Source organism: Hippocampus zosterae, chromosome 13, assembly GCF_025434085.1.
Source record: "Hippocampus zosterae strain Florida chromosome 13, ASM2543408v3, whole genome shotgun sequence".
NCBI lineage: Eukaryota > Metazoa > Chordata > Actinopteri > Syngnathiformes > Syngnathidae > Hippocampus > Hippocampus zosterae.
In genome coordinates, this window is record NC_067463.1 from 19,034,460 (window position 1) to 19,055,729 (window position 21,270).

Sequence of the window (21,270 nt, forward strand, 5' to 3'; positions counted from 1 at the left end):
CGTGCAAGCTACTGAGCAGTGTGCAAGCTAGCCAGCAGTACCTTTGCGTATGGACCCGGCAAGCTGACTTTCATTCCAATAGTTTTGCTGGATTTTTAGCAATGGTGAGGAACGGAAAACCATTCACATTAATGGTGAGTAGTATCACAAAATTGTTTTAAAGAATACATTCAGAGGCTTATTATAATGAAATTTTGTTGAAATCACTTAGTTATATATATACTGTATATCTGATTCCAATGTCCGTGAAACATGTCGTCATGGAATGCTGAGAGGGTCTCATTTGATGGATTTTCAAAAAGCATATGTGGCGTGGACAGGAAAACTCCCGCTTATCTGGTGGATTGGGCCTTATTGGTATCAACAATTTGATAAGCGACTTGAGCTATGCTGTTATGTTCCTGTGACCTTTCCTGATGGCTCGGCATCTTCCTGCTGTATATATCTGCACTCCAGCAAACAGATTCAGTTGGAACCAGTTCAAACCGTAGAGTCACATGAGCATGAAAGTTGCCACCATTGTGGGTGGGCAACCTTGGCAGTGGAAAGAATAGGAACCATTTTGGACAGATTAACCAGGTCTGCGCATCTTGCAAAAAAAAAAAAGACTCCATAGCCGTGTCTCCATTTTATGGCTTCTATTAAATAATTAAATTGACAATATGCGGTCTTCTGGTATTTGCTGTTCATATAAAGCCGAAAGGACCAGGTGAAGGGTTCACATAGAACTTTTCATATCTGAGTGAGGCTGGAGCGAAAATCACATGGCATGTCTTGGATCCAAGGATTGACCAAGTCTCCTCGAGAGCACTTTTTCCTCGAGGGAGCCTGAGGACTGCGACGCCCTATCAAGAGCACACACGGTCGGTCAAACTTGAAAAGTGGGACCATCGGATTAAGGTTTTACTGTGACAGAGTCCTCTCCACAGTGCGCAAGAGGAGGTTTATCTAATGTGCCTGTCACATTACTGACATGCATCAAGCAAGAGACATTTCTGGCACAAATCCTCCAAAATGGAACGTGAGCAAACGAAAATGCTCTCACTTAATATTGTTCTCAGGCATGTTGGCGAATAAGCTTGAACTCTGCATGATGTTTTCTTTTTTTCGGGATCACTTGCCTGTGAGTAATCTCTTTATACTCACAGATGAGCGTCCTTGAACCGAAATCAGCCCACTGCTCCACTGTATCATCAAAAGTGCTCCAATGCTTGGTCATTAAACGGGTTGGATGGAGAGGTTACATTGCTGGTGTTTACATGACACATGGCCGTGAAAAGGATAAACCACAATAACCCAGTAGAACGTGCTTGCTTGTCACGTTGCTGGACTATTTAGGAATACGCAGTCGAAGCCCAGAGACATCTAGCTACCAATGGCCAACCGTCATCATCACAACTCTCCTGTATCGAAATATGAATGAATAGTTAGGCATTACGGGAAGGGAGATGATGTCACAAAAACTTTTGGTGCCTGCCTTTGATGCGCCCCTTTATTCCTTTTATCAAACATGTTTTCACCCCTGTTATTTACTGCTCCGGGTTGTGCTTATTTGAGCATCTGTTGATTATCAGTAGCAAAATTTCCTGCAGCAACGCATCAAAAATATCTGTATTGAATTTTTAGCACAGGTTTCCTACTTTGTTGAATGTGCTCCCTCCACACCGTGTTTCGCTGCCTGTGTCCAGATAGACAATGACATACCGTATTTTCCGCACTATAAGGCGCGCCTAAAAGCATTCAATTTCCTCAAAAAGCCAACAGTGCGCCTTATAACCCGATGTGCCTCATATATGGATCAATATTCAGATTTCTTGGGCGTAGTATTTTAAATATTCTGTAAAGCGTTTCGTTATAGCTGCAGCAGTTGTGAACGCGCTATATAATAAAGCTGTATTGTATTGTATTCCTTTTAGCGTGGCTCCATCAAGTGGTTGCATAACGCAAACTCAGACACTACTGTAGCCTCTATTCCAGGGGTGTCAAAGTCAAATGGACAGAGGGCCAGATAAAAAATTTTGCTGCAAGCCACGGCCGGACTGATCGAATGTTCATTGAAAAATTGAAAAATGACCACATCGAGTTTATTGAACCAAAGTTAATTGACTGAAAACCTAACAAATACATTCCAATATGATCAGATAAATAAAGCAACATTTTCTTATGGCTCTGTCAGTAAACTTTAATTTTCATGGGCCACTGTGTCGGGGAGTAAACGGGCAAACTGCGCAGCGCCCACTGCCGTATCTTTTTCATGCATAGGATGTAAAGCCAAAAACTCCTGTCACGCTTAGGCTACAGTACACTCCGTGGATGAAAATTGACAACTGGGCAACGTCAGAAACTTCAGCGTTCCCATCTACAGCCAAGGAATATGCGATCACATATTTTCCGTTTTTCATAAGCTGCTCTTTTAGATAAATGGACAACTACTCTACTCGCTCGACAATTGCGTTTCTGCTCATGCTCACGTTTCAAAAGAGTTGCTTTTTTTCGGGGCAAACTTCGTCACAAACTTTAAGTACACAGTTTTGAATGAAATCCCCCTCACCCCTGCATGTCCATTTTCTTGTTTTTGTTTGCATGTTTCGTTTCATGATGTCGTCTCAGATTACACTCTTTCAATAACGCCACACTTTCTCCGCACAAAAGACACACAGGTGTTCCAGCTACGTCCATGAACATGTACTCCGACTCCCACCTTGTTTGAAACCCCCGGTGGTCAGTGTCCACCTTCCGTTTTGCCATTTTTGATGGTCATCTGCAACCTAACGTCACTGCTATGCGAACGACTGCTGCACGAAAAAATATTGAAATAAAGCAGCCGACTGCTTGGTGCGTCACCGTTGCACTGTGGGAAATGTAGTATTGGTGCGTGTAAAAGATCTGCGGGCTCCCGGCTTGCTGCGGTCCGCGGGCCGGTTCTAATAATAAATGAATATCATCCCAGGGGCCACTGAAAACATTCTCGCTGGCCAGATTTGGCCCGCGGGCCGGCACTTTGACATATGTGCTCTATTCTATGCATCTTATAAGGTGATGCACCCTATACATCAAAACAGCTTTAAAATAGGCCATTCATTGAAGCTGTGCATTATAAGCCGAAGAGCCTTATCGTGCGGAAAACACGGTACTTAACAATTACAACTGAAACTGAATTAACGTCATGTAAATTGATTCGATTTTTGTGCATTTCAGGGAAAATAATATGGCCTTGATTAAAAATATTTGCCTGTCAAAGATTGGCATAAAAATCCAACGACTCCAAGATACCAACAATCATTCCTGCCAACAAGCCAGAACATTGTTACTCAGCATCACAGGCACACCATATGCATCGAGCATCACGTTAATATGTGGCAAAGGGGTATTTTGACCAGAGACAAGACGCAGCAACTTGATGCAAAAGCAAAGTTAAACACCCACTCATTGCAGTGGACAGCAAGCCAACCTTTCACTTGCTGGAGGTCACCATTAACAGGCTCACGGATTGCTGGAGGCCCGGCTCCCACTGCAGGTACCAAGGCACACAATTCAATTGGGTGAACTAATGAACCCAACAAGTTTCAAAGGAGTATTATGTAAGGTTGGACTTTAATTGCAAGACTGAACTGCAACCACATAAAACGCACATTTTGGAAATACCACATCTGGATGTGCTTTGCCATTAAGGTTCTCATCGGTAACAAAAGCTAACCAAATAACTGAAACAAAAAGTGAAAAACACATTTTGGTGAATAACAAAATAAAAATGTCTTAATTAACGCAAACTAACAGAAACTACATCTGACATTTATATAATGAACTAAAGTGAAAATTTCCTTCGTTTTAGTCTTTGTCAAACAATATCATAAATAAGCTTTTGGAGTTAATTTTTAATGTATTTATTTTGGTGTTGGTGGAGAATGAGGGTCAAACAGTTTGAGAACTGTAGTTTACGTTATGACATACTGGTAATCCTGATTGACTTTTTTTCTTATTTGGCACTTGACAAATACTTCATTTATTTAAAAAAAAACGGATTACTATAACCAATCAAAAATAAAACTAAATAAAACATATTCAATCAATAAAAACAATCTCTCTCTCAGGAATTAAAAACTCACTGATTGTGAACAAGTCAAGTCAAAATGAAATAAAAAGGAACTATAATGAAAAATCTCAAACTATTATGACCCTACTTTGACAAGATCACTAAAGTCAAAAGACAAAGATTGCTTTGTTTCGATCCCCCCCCCCCCCCCCCCCCCCCCCCCCCCCCGCAGAAATGTATTTGTGCCATATACAACTTGGTGAATTCACTCCTAAATATTTTTGGGTTAAAGGGAAATCACGAGCGGACAAGAAGAGAGTCACTTTGCTTCCATTCAATTCTCGTTAGTGTTTTTCACTAAACGGTCGGAAGGCGGGTTTGAGCCCGGTACATCTTCTGCACTGCTGGTAGACATGTAGTAAAATCAATGTGATTGTTCACCCCAGCCGTGATTAATGAATACGGCCATCTCGCAGAATAGACAGTATAACCCGAACGACTCTACAAAGCAAAGCAAGTCGCAGCTATGCATTATTTATGATGAGGGGCTGGCGCACCTAAAGAAGCTGCAGCGTAGCCGAGTTCAGCGCAGTGTGAGTGTGCGACAGGGTAGATACGGGAGGGAGAGAGAACCCGGTGAAATCAGATTTCCTCAAGGTTTAGAAGTCATAACTGGTTCACTACGTCAGGAATCCATCCATCAATCCATCCATCCATCCATCCATCCATCCATCCATCATCTACCGCTTATCCGGGGCCAGGTCGCGGGGGCAACAGCTTTAGCAGGGAAGCCCAGACTTCCCTCTCCCTAGCTACTTCGTCCAGCTCTCCCCGGGGGATCCCGAGTCGTTCCCAGGCGAGCTGGGTGACATAGTCTCTCCAGTATGTCCTGGGTCTTCCTCGGGGTCTCCTCCCGGTGGGACATGACCGGAACACCTCACCGGGGAGGCGCTCAGGAGGCATCCGATTCAGATGCCCAAGCCACCTCATCTGGCTCCTCTCGATGTGGAGGAGAAGCGGCTCGACTCTGAGCCCCTCCCGGATGACTGAGCTTCTCACCTCATCTCTAAGGGAGAGCCCGGACACCCTGCGGAGAAAACTCATTTTGGCCGCTTGTATCCGGGATCTCGTTCTTTCGGTCACGACCCATAGCTCGTGACCATAGGTGAGGGTTGGGACGTAGATCGACCGGTAAATTGAGAGCTTCGCCCTTTGGCTCAGCTCCTTCTTCACCACGACAGACCGATACAACGTCCGCAGATCGACAGGCGGATCGGCAAAACTATGCATGCACAAAAAAAGTCAAAAGTGTTGACAGAGAGAGCTGCGAGAACAGATCGTCCACCAGCTATAGTCACACAGCCCCAGACTGACTATGGTTCCGTGAGCTACTTGGATGCAGTTATTTGGAACCTAATATGGAGGCCAGGGCTATACAAAAATAAAGCAACTTGATCTTATTGGACATACTAGTTTTTCTCTTTTTTTTCCCCTGAAAGACTTCTCACCCTTTAAATGTAAGAAAACAAAAGCAGGGGCAGGAAGCTCATTAGGCTCTTAAGCCTCTCGTCAGTGTCAAAGACTTTTGAGAGCATTAATCCCACTCCCGATAAAGCTCAGCATTCCTGCTGACTGAAGCACCTTATGACGCTATGGAGAGTCTTCACATAAGAGTCACTCAATGGAAGCAAAAGGCGACATTTCCTTTGCGTAGTTCAAGGCTGACGGCCCCTTATTACAATAGATTGCTTTCAATTGATTTGTCGTTAGCGGCTGCAAGGAACAGAAGGAGCAATGATTTTCTACATTACAGTAAACATGTGAAAGGTCTATGCACATGCTTGCAGAAAAGCTTGAGCTTTTTACCTGAGCAAATATTTGGCTGTCACTTTCCCTTTGAGAAGCAGCTCATGTGTGCTGAAGTAAACTGGATCAGCTTCACTTGGCATTGTCCCATCTGATGGGCAGCTTTGTCCAAAAAAAAAAAAAAAAAAAAAAACATACATAGTACAAAGCAAAAAGTAACAAAGGCAAAACGGACAATTACAGGGAATAGATTTAGAAATGTACAGTATGTGTCCTCATTGTTCATTTTTTTGAAGGAATTAAAATGCAGCCCTGCAATTGGCTGGCAACCGGTTCAGGGTGCCCCCCCACCCCCCCGCCTACTGCACCAAGACGGCTGGGATGGGCTCCATAACCCCCCGCGACCCTTGTGAGGATAAAGCGAATCAGAAAATGGATGGATGGATGGATGGATGGATTAAAATGCACGATTGGACAAATAGAATAGCGCTACCTGGTGGGAAGACCGGTAAGTCATTTCAGAAAACCCTTACCACCTTTGCGAAAAAAAATGCAGTGTGTCAAAAGTGGAGCGAGATATAATTTTCACCCATCTCACGCTCTCACTGCTGTACTGCTCTAAAAGAATAAAATATGAACGGATGCACACACAACTCTGACGTCTGTTCGACGCCCCCCTGCCCCCACACACACATGCACACACACACATCCTAAAAACAGTACATGAAAATCTACATATCCAATATTACAAATTACTATTTCGTACACACCAAGTACTACCTCGGGTGCACGAATTATTACTTTGTGTGCATGAAATACTTTCAGCGTGAACACAAAATAATAACAGGGTGAAGTATTATGACAAAACGTTTTCATTTCGTATACATCCACGGTAATCATGATACCTCCCAGAGCATTGTAGTTGCTGAATGAGCAAGCTAGCTCTCAACAGCCAATTCAAATGTCTCTCAGGGATAACGATTCCTTGCAATGGCAAGCTTTTCATGATGCCCTTGGAACTCATCCCGAGCATAAAATAAAATTTGACTGGGGCTCCGTAACCACTAACTAGCACCATACTTATTTTCTTTCCACACGTTCTCTCCTGAGCCACATGTTGCTATTTCTTGATACCTACAAGATGAAAGCAAGCCACGTTACATGGAATGAAAAGTCAATTCACTGCATGTTGGCACTACGGGGGTAGAGCTTGCACTGAATGCAATGACACAGCAATATCAAGCGCTGAACACAACGTATGTTGTTGGCATCAATGTCCGTTGCTTTTATTGTTATTTTTCCCTTACATTGTTAGGGCTCCGATGAGATAAAATCGAGAGCCCATGATGTTCGTGCGCATACAGTAAAACAGAAATAAAAGGCGGAATAGGAAATTGTGGTCACATTGGTGGCTGCGAAAAAGGGGCCATTTTGGGACGCCAGTGTTACTTAGAGAGTGGTGAGCGGTCAGGAAGGTCCACTCTGCTGACTGAGTCACAATCCGAAATGACTAATACACAATCTGAAACACTGATTGATTCTAATATGGGGTCCATGAAATTGTATTCAGTTATTCACGTTTATTTCTCTTAATTTGGGAGTGTTTCTCTAGGCCGCACTGCTTCCAATACATTAGCGTGAATGTTAGATTTTCTTTTTTGTGCAATCAGATTTCAGATGCCACATCATCTAATCTGCTCAGAGCCTCCCCAGCAAAGCATGGTGATGTAATTTAAACAACATTAGCAATGGGACTGTTTCTTCAACCAATCAGATTTCAGAATGGCCTCAGAGGGCCCATAATAGCGTCAGCATGTTTCTATACTCTTGTCGGTTGGTCAGAGCAAGCCAAATTTGACGAACAAAACCCATCTATTGTGTTCTGTACAGATTAAAAAATGAAATAATCAGGATCTCTGGTAGGTATGATGTTCAGTTGACCACCATTATTCACAGCATACAGAGACTGGGCCTGCCCATAATTAGCAAAAATCTGCATAAAACTAAGACCAATTGAAATGTATCTGGGGATTGCATTTATTTATTTATTTATCATTTTTTACCATTCAGTGAGTTTTCCACAAAAAATAACTACGGTAAATAAATTATTTTTAAAAAATAAATTAAAAAAAAAAGGTTTTATCATTCTCATTATTTTTAGATAAATCAATCGATTGATTTTGAGCTGCTTTGGATGATGCCAATGATGGCACTGTTGCGGGCTAGCACACTGGATTTGTGTGAAGCGTAACTGATGGTTTCTTTCACTGCAACGTGATAGTGGTAGTACTGAGAGACGGATGAAGTCAGGTCAATCTCCACTGAAGCCCCACCAAATGCCAACCCGCGACTGACATTTTGCAGTTTTAGCTTTAGCAAGCTAAAATGACTATGGCGCACCGAAGTGCAAATACATTGATATTCTATTAAAGGACTATACACTGGTGTGTGTGGACTCTGACGCACTTGCATGGTGTTGTCCTATTACTTGGCTTGCTGTCACTTGTAAATGCAATGATAAGGAGACGCAAAATCGTTGACACCGCTTGTATCCACTGCAGCTTGTATTAGGTTGCATAACGGCTACATCTTTTCTTCTTGACCCGGTCACAAGACGAGAGGCACCACCCCCATTTTTCATCCACAAGGGCGAATTATCCATACAATTATGAATGTTTCTTTCGAAGAGGGCCAAAATCGTAGAATATGTTTAACCAATGTTAGCTGGCAGGGGGGTCTATCATCACTCTCCCCTCCACTGTGAAAAATGTGCAGCATCCAATGAAATGTCTGAAGCATTCTGCAAATCTAAGTTTGTAGAATTTGGGTATCATTCTCAGGGTAACAGAGGATCACGACCACCACCCTCTTTTTCCTATAATCTCAGAGAAATGGTTGCTCTTCAGGCTGCTGCCTTTGCAATGTGTATCTCCATTGCCATGGGATAAGTCAACCGAATACTAATAGAATGAAGAATTAATACCCCAGAAATGACAAGTACCTTACAACTCTAGTTTAGCTTGATGCTTTCAGCTATGTCTGACTTTGCAAGTCTGCCCATGAGTGACATCTGGGAAATACAGGCGAGGATCAAGTCATCAAAAAGCACTTAAAAATGTCTATTAGCGATTCATTAATTAAGAAAAGATCATCCTTGGCTTAACATTATCCTTCACTAATTCAACATGACTCCATCTGCTCAACAAAGATCAGAATGGGCGAGTGAACATTTCACGGCCAAATAAGGGAAGAGTCACATGCACAAAACAAGAAAGGAGCAGAAAAATTTCCATAAAGCACAAACATTATGAGTATAAGTAGGTGCCAGCAAACCAGGAATAAATGAGCTAACACAGGGAGAACCAAAGACACTGAAATTTTAAAAAAGTCCTAAATTGTAAAATTACTAAACACTACAACTTTTGGTTTATAGAATTAAAATCAATCAGGAAGTTGAGGCTATTTCATCCAAAAATACTAAGTCTCAGCTCCTTCATTTAAACCAGCGTTGCCCAAGGGGCCAAACACACAAACACAAAAGAGGTAAGGGTCTTTTTTTTCAACATTTTTAATTTTTTTGTTTATTAGTGTAGATAAAAAGCTGTAAAAACCTAAATATGCTTTAAATGTACTGTAGAGTTAAAATAATAATAATTATTATTATAATCATAATAATAACTGCTGAGTAATAAAGTCAAAAGTCAAATATTTTACAGGATTTCGGAGGTGGTAATGATCCTGTCTCCCACTGGAATAAAGGTACCCATTGTGAAAGCTAATGAAGTGTCACATGAAGTGTCACATTTTTCCTCATATTAAGGTACTTTATTTGGCTACAAAAAAGGTCATTTGTCCATGGTTGGCAATTCATTCAATAAATCAAACTCAAAAACTGATGCTATTGCTTACAAATGTCAGCAAGCAACATTATGGATTACGGTGGATAATACTGACACTGAACAGCGCCTCTGGTGTGTGCCCTTGTACCACGATAACTTTATAATGAAAGCGGTGACTCCCAACAGAGGGGATCGGTTCAACCTTGAGCTGATTGCCTTTACAACATCTTCCATGACATTTTGGAAATGCTTTTGGAAAGGGCACTGAAATTTGTATAACAGCATGGAGTTGATTGGAACAATTTCACCTTTGGAGAGACACACGCACACACATCTGCACTGTACTTGAGCTGTAAAAAACACAACTTTTTTTTTTTTAACGTAGTCAACTTACTTTAAATTTTATATTTCGATCACCCAAAAACTGTATATAAGATCAAGTATAACAGAAAATAAGAATAATGATTAATATAAATAAATACAAATAAATTAAGAAATCAATGCAGGAAAATGTTTGCGGTCTCTACTGACTACTATGATGACGGCAAAATACTGACTTTGTAATGTCGCCATCACAGCATGCATAACTTGAGCTAAAGTTTGAATGTAAGCAAACAATTGCACTTTTCTAACAGCCATTAAATTCCTCCTTTGGCATGTAACCTCAGAAAATGTCGTAGCGAAAACATTATAAATGGCAGAGATGGGGGACTCAAGTCTCTATTTAGGACTTGCGACTTGCTTGCCAAAAATTTGGGAATGACTTGACTTAGGCTCAATTTGCCCAACATATAGTTTGAAATCTGCATTTTAATTGTGCAGAAAGCGAGAAAGAAAGAAAAAAAAACGTTTTTTTGTTTTATTCATGTCAAACAGGCATCCCAGTCAGCGTCACTTGTTCGTTTGAAGTGGCGACCAAAACGACAGCAGCATTGATGGGAGCAACTCCAAGGATCATTAATTTGAAATTAATCTTGTCGAACACATTAGCAAAAACAGGATGGCAAAAACTCATGGGTCGTGATTCACGGAATGAAAAGACAACAACGACAATGTCTAACTTAATTTGCCATTACAAAACCCACAAAGGCAGGTTAAAAGGTAAACGCCGGTTTGGGACCAGTCTGAACACTTAAATACAGATAATTAGCATAAGCAGGGGTAGCATCGTGTATGAAAACTGTCGGAAGTGTTCATTTCAACTGGTGTGGTTTGGTTCGCATTTGGTTCATGCAAAACTTCTCCCTGGCCCACTCCACGCCCTCAATTTAAAAACGAGGTGAAGCGATTTGCTCTTTAAAAGAACCTCCCATGCACCTAAACACAGACGCCGAATGCTGAATCTAAAAGAAGTGAAGCTGCGTGCTGCTAGAACTCAAATGCCGAGGAAAAAAAAGGTGTGGAGACTCCCTAATCGCAGGTCAAACACTTCCTGTCGGTTTTGTATTTGCTTGAGAATGCCAATGAAGCGATTTCCAATGTGCACAAAGCGAATGAATGCCTTTCATTCACCTATTTACACAGGCTACTTAGATTTGAGCAGTGGCGGACCCTCAGGGCCAGCAAGGCCTTCTCTGCTGGCCTAAACATTCATTCAGTAATATAAATTGAATTCATGTTATTTTATTTTCATGAATATGTACACAAAATTATTCTCTGTATTCTTTTCGTCATATTATTTCTACTTAGTTGAGTGGCTTTCAATGTTATTTTTAAAATGTATTTAAAATGTTATTTTAAATGTATAAATGTTATTTAAAATAACATTGAAAGCCACTCGATAAATAACTTATTTATTATGGTAGAGTTTTTAACCAATTATATTTCAGCTAGCTTGCGTTGCCAGGTAAATTAAATTTGCTCGGGGCCTTCAGATTAAACAGAGCAGGCCCCTGTGCGCTGTAAATGAACGGGCACAGTCAGGTAGCAATAGCCAATCAGATCACGAATCTGCGCACCGGAGCCAGCGAGAATGCCTTACATCGAGACTGGACGTGCGCGTTCGGTGATTGGATTAGCGCCCGCTAGAGGGAGCTATCACTGCATTTTAACCCAAAACGGCCGAAGAAGAAGATGTTGGTCTGGTTGCAGAAGTACTTTCCACACAATTTTCAAGACAGATCTTCATCTGGATTTAGCAATTTAAGTTGTTTTACCAAGGCATCAAGGAAACATCAGAGCACGACTGGGCACTTACAAGCTACGGTTCGTAAAAATATGAATATTGACTTGAATAATTTAACCCAATGCAGTTAAATGAATCAAGTGTGTTTTATTGAACAAGACATGATCAAAACAAGCAATAATTTATATCAATTCAAACCGCAGGTCTCTGGTTAAAAACACACTGTGGAGTCATGCCATTCATATTCCTGACTGCCTCACACACTTTCACTTGATTGCTGTCTTTCCATTTTCGAAAACCCATTGACATTTAAAATATGACGTGGAAGAAATCAGAATATCGATCGCCGAAAAATACGGTAAATATGTTTTCCTTTTCGAACATGTCCAATTTAATTACATTTCTAATTGTATTTTTGTGATTTTAAATCTGACATTTTCACACACAGTTCGAAAGAAAGAATTCATTCATTGATTCATTCAGAGGGGAAAGCTGGGTTAAGGCCAAGAGGAAGCCGCTATATTCCTGCGGACTCAGCACAAAGCCGAACTCCCCTTCTCAGCCTCTTTGTAGTGAGTGATCAAAGAGAAGAGCGTACTCAGAGGATTCACCGAGTCAGGGAGCTTCTCAGCGTGGACATCCTATTACGTTTACCCGTGGGTTGCACTGAGCTACACCGTCTGACACCCGGCACGTTTGACATTTCCAAAGCAGGAACACAGCACGGTGCTTCTAAATTTTAAGTCAGATCCATTATGAATTAGCGTACATGACTTAAAAGTTGAGTCATTCTACATTTTCGATGTTTCTCTGTTCTGTCTGTCCTCATCACTCTGTTTCAATTTCTGGAGGTGATAGTTTGCAAAGCATCGATCTTCCAAACCCTCCTCCTTCCACACAGCCCCAAGGTAGGGAAACCATCACATAATTACTTTACCGCTTTGCTGCTGTTCAAGAGTGCACAATCTCGTGATTACATTCACATTCGCGTCCACTGTCACCTTACACTTTCCATTTGGCGAAAGGAATGAATACTTCTCTTCACAGCTGAAGGAACACTGCCCGGGAGGCAAACTTTTACGAAATGCGCCGTCATCTTAAGAACCTTCCATTGGAAGGTGGGCACGAAACATTTGCACGATTGTAGGCAGAACATCATGATCTTGAAATTGTCTAGAACCGGCAAATTGTGCAGACACACGACGATGATTGGTAATCTGTCAGGAAACAAGTTCTTTTGTGCCACATACCCCCAGGTTGATACAGAATACGTTTAAAAACATGAGTCCCTCGCAGGGTTCATGACTCTCTACACAATTCTGTGTTTTTGATATTCCATTTCGCTGCTTCATCATGGTCGCTGACCTAAGGCTAATTGGAAATTTAAACACTTCTGGCAAATGTATAACCAAAAGCTGATTTCGTCAGAGCGTTTACCCTCCGCTAGATTACATGGGTCAACATGAAATGGCAATTTTGATGTGAAGGATTAGATTTGGCAACAAAGATGACAGGGTACATTTATTTGAAGAGTTTCCTCAATGAGTCATATACTGCGGCTTTAAAGATATATTTTTCAGACAAATGAGCTCTGCTTAATTGGGTGGCCAAAAATGGGAGTGTGTACGTAAAAAAAAAAAAAAAAAAGTATGTCATGTACATTCAGTCACCAACCTCATTCTGTGCTTCCTGTTCCGGTCTTTGCAGCAGGGAAGTGAGCACGGAGGTACTCTCTGGAGCGACAGTCGGCCTGTGTAACAAGAAGGATGCAGGAATGTTACGAGGGAAAGGAAACGGAAAGAAAGACATCACTCATATGATCAGCTCACACACACACACACACACACACACACACTGAATGTTTGAAATGGAAATGAGGTGACCTTGACATTGCCCAGAACAAACAAAGTGCTGGTCTTTGCTTCCAAAGGTGACAACCATCGATCACTGTGGATTTCGTCAGCATCGAAACACCGAGAGGTCCTACTTGAGGACCAAACAAAACTTTGACCTGCTTGGGACGGCCGAAATGGTAAAAATCCATTGCCGTCAAACTGTCTGTGTCCTATGTGTTGTCTTGTGTTATTTCTGTTATTTTGACTTCAAAATGGCGCCGCGACAGTGGCTGCCTTTCCAGCAGCTCCTATATTTTGTTGTTCTACTTCTTACTTTCATAACTTTGCTGCTGTGAATTGGGAATTTCTCCATTGTGAGACTAATAAAGGTTTTCTTCTTCTCCGACACCAACCTCATCCAAACGTGCCTTCATGGACCTTGCTTTATGTACTGTGGCACGGTGTTGCAGCAATTGAAAATGGCCTTCACCAAAGTCTTCCCACAAATATTTACGAGGTAGTGGACTTTCAGATTTATGGGTATTATTCAGGGGCGGCCCGGGGGTCCAGGGATTAGCGCATCAAACCTCACAGTGCAGAGGTCGTGGGTTCAATCCCGGCTCCGGCCTTCCTGTGTATGTGCATGTATGGCAGACTGATTGAACACTCGAAATTGTCCCTCGGTATGAGTGTGAGCGCGGATGGTTGTTTGTCTCTGTGTGCCCTGCGATTGGCTGGCAACCGGTTCAGGGTGACCCCGCCTTCTGCCCGAAGACAACTGGGATAGGCTCCAGCACCCCCCACCCGCGACCCTTGTGAAGACAAAGCGGATCGGAAAATGGATGAATGGCTATTATTCCTCTTGAGAAGTAGCTACCGTATTCCACTCCACTTTAAATTGCAAAAGAAATAAAGCCGAGTTGAGTTTCACCTAAATGATTTCAGGCATTTTTTTTTTCAAGCCAAAAGTAAACAGTGTTCTGGTGGCACACCGGGATGGAAGTCTTGTTTGCAAAATCTTCACAAATGCCATTTAGCTTTCAGGAAGGTGTACTTTCACAGCTCAGACAACAGACAGAGACCATGGGCTGTGTGGTATATATATTTTTATGTTTTTCGCGTAGGCCCTGCAAGAGCCAGCCCACGTCCTGACATCTCTTCTGAGGATCTAAAAAAAGGCTTTTGCATTTTTCGTAGCTCTGATGGCTTTTACCCTGGAACATTTGGGCGAGCGGCAGATGTACAAAATGACATTTAAAACCCAGTCATAACCTTGAAAAATAACTTTTTTTTTACGAGGAGAAAAAGAGTCAAAGAGCTGAAATGGGAAACAGAGACCAACAATTGTATATTTGCGATGAGAACAAGATGGAAGAACAAGCTCATCCAGAGGAAATATGACAGAGGCATGGCAGATTCATCATCATGATGGGCAGAGAACAGAGAGCAAATTGATTGGGTGCTCAGACGCTGCCTCTTTTGCAGAGCAGCTTAACACCATCAACATCACCTTCAATGGGAGGAAGGCTACAGTAGACAAGGTACCGCCACCTCCATCTCACCTCCAAGCTCTCATCTCACTGAAACGGAATGTGAATAAAACGGAGGGGGGGTGGGGGCTGTGCAGTGGGGGATGACAACCGTGACACGCCACATCCTTTCTTTGAGTCGTTTCTCCTCGAGGTGCAGGTGATGGAACCGGTCTGTGTTTTTATGTACCCGGGAAAAGAGATCGACCGTCCCCCGTCTGTCACGCAGCATGTGGCTGGACTTTACAAAAAGGCCCAGCAGCATTTTTCTTCTATGGAGGTTGAGGAATTTTCAAATCAGATGGGATATTTAAACTGTCTTGCCACTGCTCATTGATTATGTCGGTTTTCACATACCAACATCGAATCCTGGGGTAACTTCCTTACAGCAAAAAGCAAAAATAAACTCGCCATCAAACAAGCATTAAAAAATCTCTCCTCTCCAACTCCTCTCTCTGCCCTGCACATCTCGCGCAGCACATAAGAAAGAAGTCTGAGTCACCAAGGACTTTTCACACCCCCTTCATCGTTGTTTTGAGTTACTCCCCTCAGGCGGCCATGACCGCATTCACCTGGTCAAAAAGTGAACTTGACAAGAACTCGTCTATTCCTACAGCGGTTTGCCTTTTAAATAACAACAGGACGCTATCACGTGCATTCCAACTTTTCAGCTTCGTGTGGTCAATTTGTGTTGCCTTACACCAAAGACATTTTCCGACACTGCGTAAGCAAAAATCATGTTTTTTAAAATTTAGGCCGAGGGCAACTTTGCCAAAAACGCCTAAAAAAGGTCCACCCTAAGTAAATTTGTAGCTGTTCTCGAACCATTTGGAGTAAAAAAAAAAAAGGTGAATCTTATGTTTGTCTCATTTCTTTTCAAATTTCCAGAAACTCAGCTTTTAAAAGATGTATGACATGTACTCAGCTGACGACGTGCATCAGCGATTTGTTTTGACAGATGACATAGGGCCCTTCGGTGGGCCGTCCTAGCTTGACAGGGTTAACTCAAGTGATGGAATTGTTCATTGTAAGATGTAAACAAAGCCATGACTGAGTTCCAGAAAACAAATATTGCTTCAATCATTTTGCAAACGCCCGGTAGGCACATAAAGGCCTTGTTTTGTTTGATTTAGACAACTTGTCCCGTGTGTGACATTTGGATGATTAACACTGCATTGAGACAGGACTCGACCAAATATATGCTCCTACAAAGGCCAGCACCAAGTGTCGCCGTTCTTTCCTTAACCCTTGTGTGCTCCAAATTAAAAAGGCCTTAAGTTACGCATTTTATAATTTTTGTAATGATGTATTTTGTGTTATAAAAACACTTTTTTTTTTCAATCACTCAAAATGTTCAGAGAAATCTGTGCTATCCATACATATATAGTTTTTATTAGTTCTTTGGGATTTTTTATTCTTTATTTTTTGCAAAAGGGAAAAAAATTGTGTCTGGAGGTCACAACCAAGCCCTACTAACAATCCCGACCGGTGTTCATGTAAAATGCATTGGTTTGAAGCCTCCTGCAAAAAGGCAAACAGATTTGCGATCCTCTGACACCACCTAAAGTTGCAAAATTGGCATGACCTCAACCCAACAATGTGGCATGCTTACATCTGTCCAAGCGAAAACAAAGCGATTGACGTAAAACTCGCGTGAAATGCATGTATACACATTAGGTTTACGATGCATTCAAAAATATGAATTATAATGGATCTCTATGGTGCAAAATACGTATATTGTGAAGATTAAGGTATCAAAACGTTTTTTTATTATTGCTGCAATGCCTGAGAATTATCAGCCGGTGACGTCATGAAATTTAGGCCATTTTAGAACCCTCCGTAAGTTTCAGCTCTCTCGTATTATTCTGAATGCCTTTGCCTTTGATTTAAAGACATCATTTTACATTTATGGCAAGCGGTGCACTACGAGGGTTAAAAACATATTGCAGCAGCCAGTCCCACTAAATGTGTTCAATGATTGGATACGGTGAGAGAATTTTAGTTGATAAACCGTTTTTGTCTTCTACACAGGCTTGGAGTGCATTATTTGACCACCATGAATAAAAGTTCAAAGGGTTAATACATTTTAAAAAGGAAAAATCAATACTACAGGACAATTGCATCAGAAGTACTTCCTCTGCCATTCTGATTGTGTGCAGCCAGAAGGAGGTGTAACAGCACACTATCAAATGTCACGTTATGTTGGAGAGGTAGACCATCCATCAGACCATGTTCCAGGCTACATCCACTTGCCAATTAATGGGGAGTTGGAGACGGGAACTACGCAGTAGACTGATCGCCGGTCAATCTCACAATTCATATCATGAGGGCTATGGTAACAAGAAAATGCTTAGATTAGAATATATCTCTTATTTATTACATATGAGAATTTTAAATGGTGGCAGATATTTTAGACAGGATCATGGAAGTTGACATGTTTAAGCTGCTTTTGCGGGCCTCGTAAAATGATGTGGAGGGCCGGTTCTGGCCCCCGGGCCTTGAGTTTGATACCAGTGCTCTAAATTGTCCCTTGATGTGCCCGAAGATGGCTGGGATAGGCTCCACCCCGACACCCCCCAACCCCCGCTCCCCGCGGCCCTTGTAAGGATAAAGCGGATTGGAAAATGGATGGATATATTCTGTTTTGATTTACGTCCAACACCAACGTCCCAACTTCATTAGAATAGGGTTTATATATTATCTTGGATGTCCACATCAAGATTGCACAGTCATTGTACTTGATGAAGAAGTGTTTATGCAGAGTGAAGAAAAGGCCACAAGCAAACAGATGTGCGCTGGCTGGCTCCTTGCAGTAGCTTTGAGCGCTTTCAGGCAACACACACGCGCACACACACACATAGCCACAGATGTGCAGTGGTGCCTGGACCAGTGGCCCCAGGCAAGCGTTTATCATTTAGCCTGACAAAGCCCTTAAACCAGGCAACTCTTTACTTGTGAGTGAGACTAATAAAGTTATCTTATCTTACTTGTCCTCTCCATCCTGCCTCCATTTTTCAGATTATTCGTTCTCGCTGGAATCCACCTCCACGAATGTTGGTTAGAGCCGAAGCATTTGAAATTGGAATCATTAGGTTTCCCAGCAGGTCGAATTCAAATTGTGCTCACTGCCACCCACCACGATTCACCCAAACGAAGGCCGAGAGTCCGGTTGCTGCAGCACCAGAATGTCAGACAGCCATATATTAACATTTAGACAGCCGCTGGGCCCAGAGGAGATGTCCGATTTGAATCAATAACACCCCTTTTGGCACGGTCCGAAAAGTTCCACAAGTCAACTGATACAGCTGGCGGCAACAGAGCGATGACATCAGTCTCGCGTGATCTGCGTCGACATCTACAAATGTATTTATTTCACGTGTGTGTTAAGGGAATCAATCATCAGATACGCCATAATTTTAAGAAAAAATAGTCAAGTTGTGTCAGAAAATAGGAAGAACCACAATTCACTGTGGTGCAACAAATCCTTGGTAATAAAGCCAAAGCGTAAACTTAGCTCGGGCACCCAAAAGAGGCCGGTTTTATTTTAAGAATAAAATGTAAGCTTGTGAATTGATTGTCACACAGGCACCCGTTGTTTTTTCGCTAAGGGCCCCCTATTTCATGTTTATTGTTATAAATTCATGTCTGTTTTGTTCTTTAGCCATAATTCATAAGTACATGTTTTTAGGTTAGACACTGTGTATTTTTAAAAGTCTGGGCCAAGGGAAGGAAGTACGTTTTAAATGGGGGTCCCGAGCTGAACAAGTTTGGGAAGAATGCTCCTCGAAATAATTCAACTAAATATTATTATACCAAGGGAGTTTCTTCAATCAAATTTAAATGAGTTTTTTTTAATCATTAGCAATATTTTGATGGGTACAGAGAAAAAACAGGGTTGTACTGTCGTAAGATGTGGAGTTTAGCATAAATTTTGATTTAAGTTTGAAGTTATCATACGTGGTTCCTTGCCTTTTGGGGGATACTAATGGTAGATGAACATGGTGAAAACAGAACTAGATGGTAGGCCACTGGTGGTTCTTTGGGTATAAACATATAGCATGCCCCTGCCATATCCCTGATCATAATTCACACACTCCACAATCCATCTACCTTGCATGTGGGAAGGGAGCAACACAATCACCGACATCCTCTTCAGATGTTAAAAGTAGTATAACACGGGGAGCACACTGACACAGAAGCTGCTGTTTGCCACGGCTCTCGCCTAGACACTCACATGCTACCCCGCGCCAGGCCATGCACATGCAATGTACACAGATGCTACAATACGTCGATTAGTTCGATACTTTTTTTTGTTAAAATATATTTACAGTATGTCTAGAAAGTGCGTTGTAATCAAGGTTATGATAGTTAACAAAAAGAAAATTGGCAAGCAATGTTTTATCAATACTGTAAGCAATCACATGTGGGAACTGGACGTGAAGAAAATCGTGGGATTATTTGCATTGTTTGCATACAAACTGTGTACTTTGTAGTCAAGTCTTTTAACACATGTATTGCCAGAGCAATTTTGAAGGATGAATTGGCCCTTTGTCAAAGTGGCGCTTATGCAAAATATGGGTGTGGAGTGGAACACAGGAGCTACTTCTCATCACAAATAACACCCACAAATCTTGAAAAGTTGGCAATATGCAGCAAGGAAAGGAAAGGATGCTATTAAGTAAGGGTTTAAGTTTCTTTTCAGTAATGCACATGAAGCTATGTACATTTGTATGAATGACTTTTCAAGCAGTTCAGGGTATCCCCTGCCCACTGCCCTAAGACAGCTGAGAGGTTTCAGCACGCCTCACGACCCTTGTGAGGATAAACGGATTTGAAAACTGATGGCTGGATGGACATGTATGAATGCCTTGCTCTTGTTCCAGTAGCCCATTTTTCACAAGTGTCTTGGTTCGCCAAAACGTGACACAGGCCATCCGGGAAACAGCCGGGACAGTATGATCACAATTTTCATAGCTCATCCAAGGTTATTTCTTACAATTAATGGTTAACAATATCATTGCCACTCACAAAAATGAAACATAAGCAACATGGCGGGGAGGTCATTGTTTTTTTTTTTGTGATGTCCTCAGTCATGGTTTCGTAGAGTGGAATCTTACCTATGGTCCCGAATAAAAGGGTGAAATACGGTTAGCATGTCCGCCTCACAGTACAGAGGTGCAGGGTTCGATTCCGGCCCTCCTGTGTGGAGCTTGTATGTTCTATCCGTGCGGGTTTTTTTCGGGTATTCCAGTTTCCTCCCACATTCCAAAAACATGTGGGGCAGGACACTCCAAATTGCCCCGAGGTGTGATTGTGACCAGTTCAGGGTGTCCCCCGCCTACTACCCGAAGACAGCTGGGATAGGCTCCTGCACACCCGCAGCCCTTGTGAGCATAAGCGGATTTGAAAACTGATGGATGACTGGATGAAAAATTGTTCTAACCCTGGTTATAAATACTGTTCATTCATTCATTCATCTTCCGAGCCGCTTGATCCTCACTAGGGTCGCGGGGGGTGCTGGAGCCGATCCCAGCTGTCTCCGGGCAGCAGGCGGGGGACACCCTGAATCAGTTGCCAGCCAATCGCAGGGCACACAGAGACGAACAACCATTCGCACTCACACTCACACCTAGGGACAATTTAGAGTGTTCAATCAGCCTGCCATGCATATTTTTGGAATGTGGGAGGAAACCGGAGCACCCGGAGAAAACCCACGCAGGCCCGGGGAGAACATGAAAACTCCACACAGGGAGGTCGGAGCTGGAATCGAACCCGGTACCTCTGCACTGTGAAGCCCACGTGCTAACCACTGGACTACCGGGCAGCCCGCTATAAATACTGTAAACGGAAATATTTTTCATCAGTTTATATGTGCTTAAAATGTGTGGGATGGGATAAAACTATACATATAAATACACAATATTTGTATACAGTGTCCCCACATCGCAGATCTTCAGCTATTGCAGGTGGGTCTGCAACGTAGCCACTGTGAATAATAGTGGTTCACTGTACTGGCATAATTATTTATCACTATAGTTTTTCACATGAGTTTAAAAACGTTCCTTCGACTTACGTTTTATGAAAGAGTTACCCAGTGGCAAAA

General features: G+C 42.2%; 2 protein-coding genes across 6 annotated transcripts in view; both read right to left on the minus strand.

Moving 5' to 3' along the window:
- The window catches only part of si:dkey-237i9.1 (SEC14-like protein 1), a 92,431-nt gene that overhangs the window by 28,311 nt on the left and 42,850 nt on the right, over nucleotides 1-21,270 (minus strand). The gene's annotated exons all lie outside the window — the stretch shown is intronic.
- LOC127612629 (endonuclease V-like) overlaps nucleotides 1-21,270 on the minus strand; it is a 53,855-nt gene that overhangs the window by 13,121 nt on the left and 19,464 nt on the right. For 3 of the 5 annotated variants that reach the window (XM_052083370.1, XM_052083369.1, XM_052083367.1), the window contains exon 8: nucleotides 13,478-13,553. In XM_052083370.1, coding sequence (XP_051939330.1) covers nucleotides 13,479-13,553 — 75 coding nt within the window. In that variant the 3' untranslated portion in view covers nucleotide 13,478. Of the gene's footprint in view, nucleotides 1-13,476; nucleotides 13,554-21,270 lie in introns of all 5 variants that reach the window. The other 2 variants (XR_007965889.1, XM_052083368.1) reach the window with 1 other exon arrangement.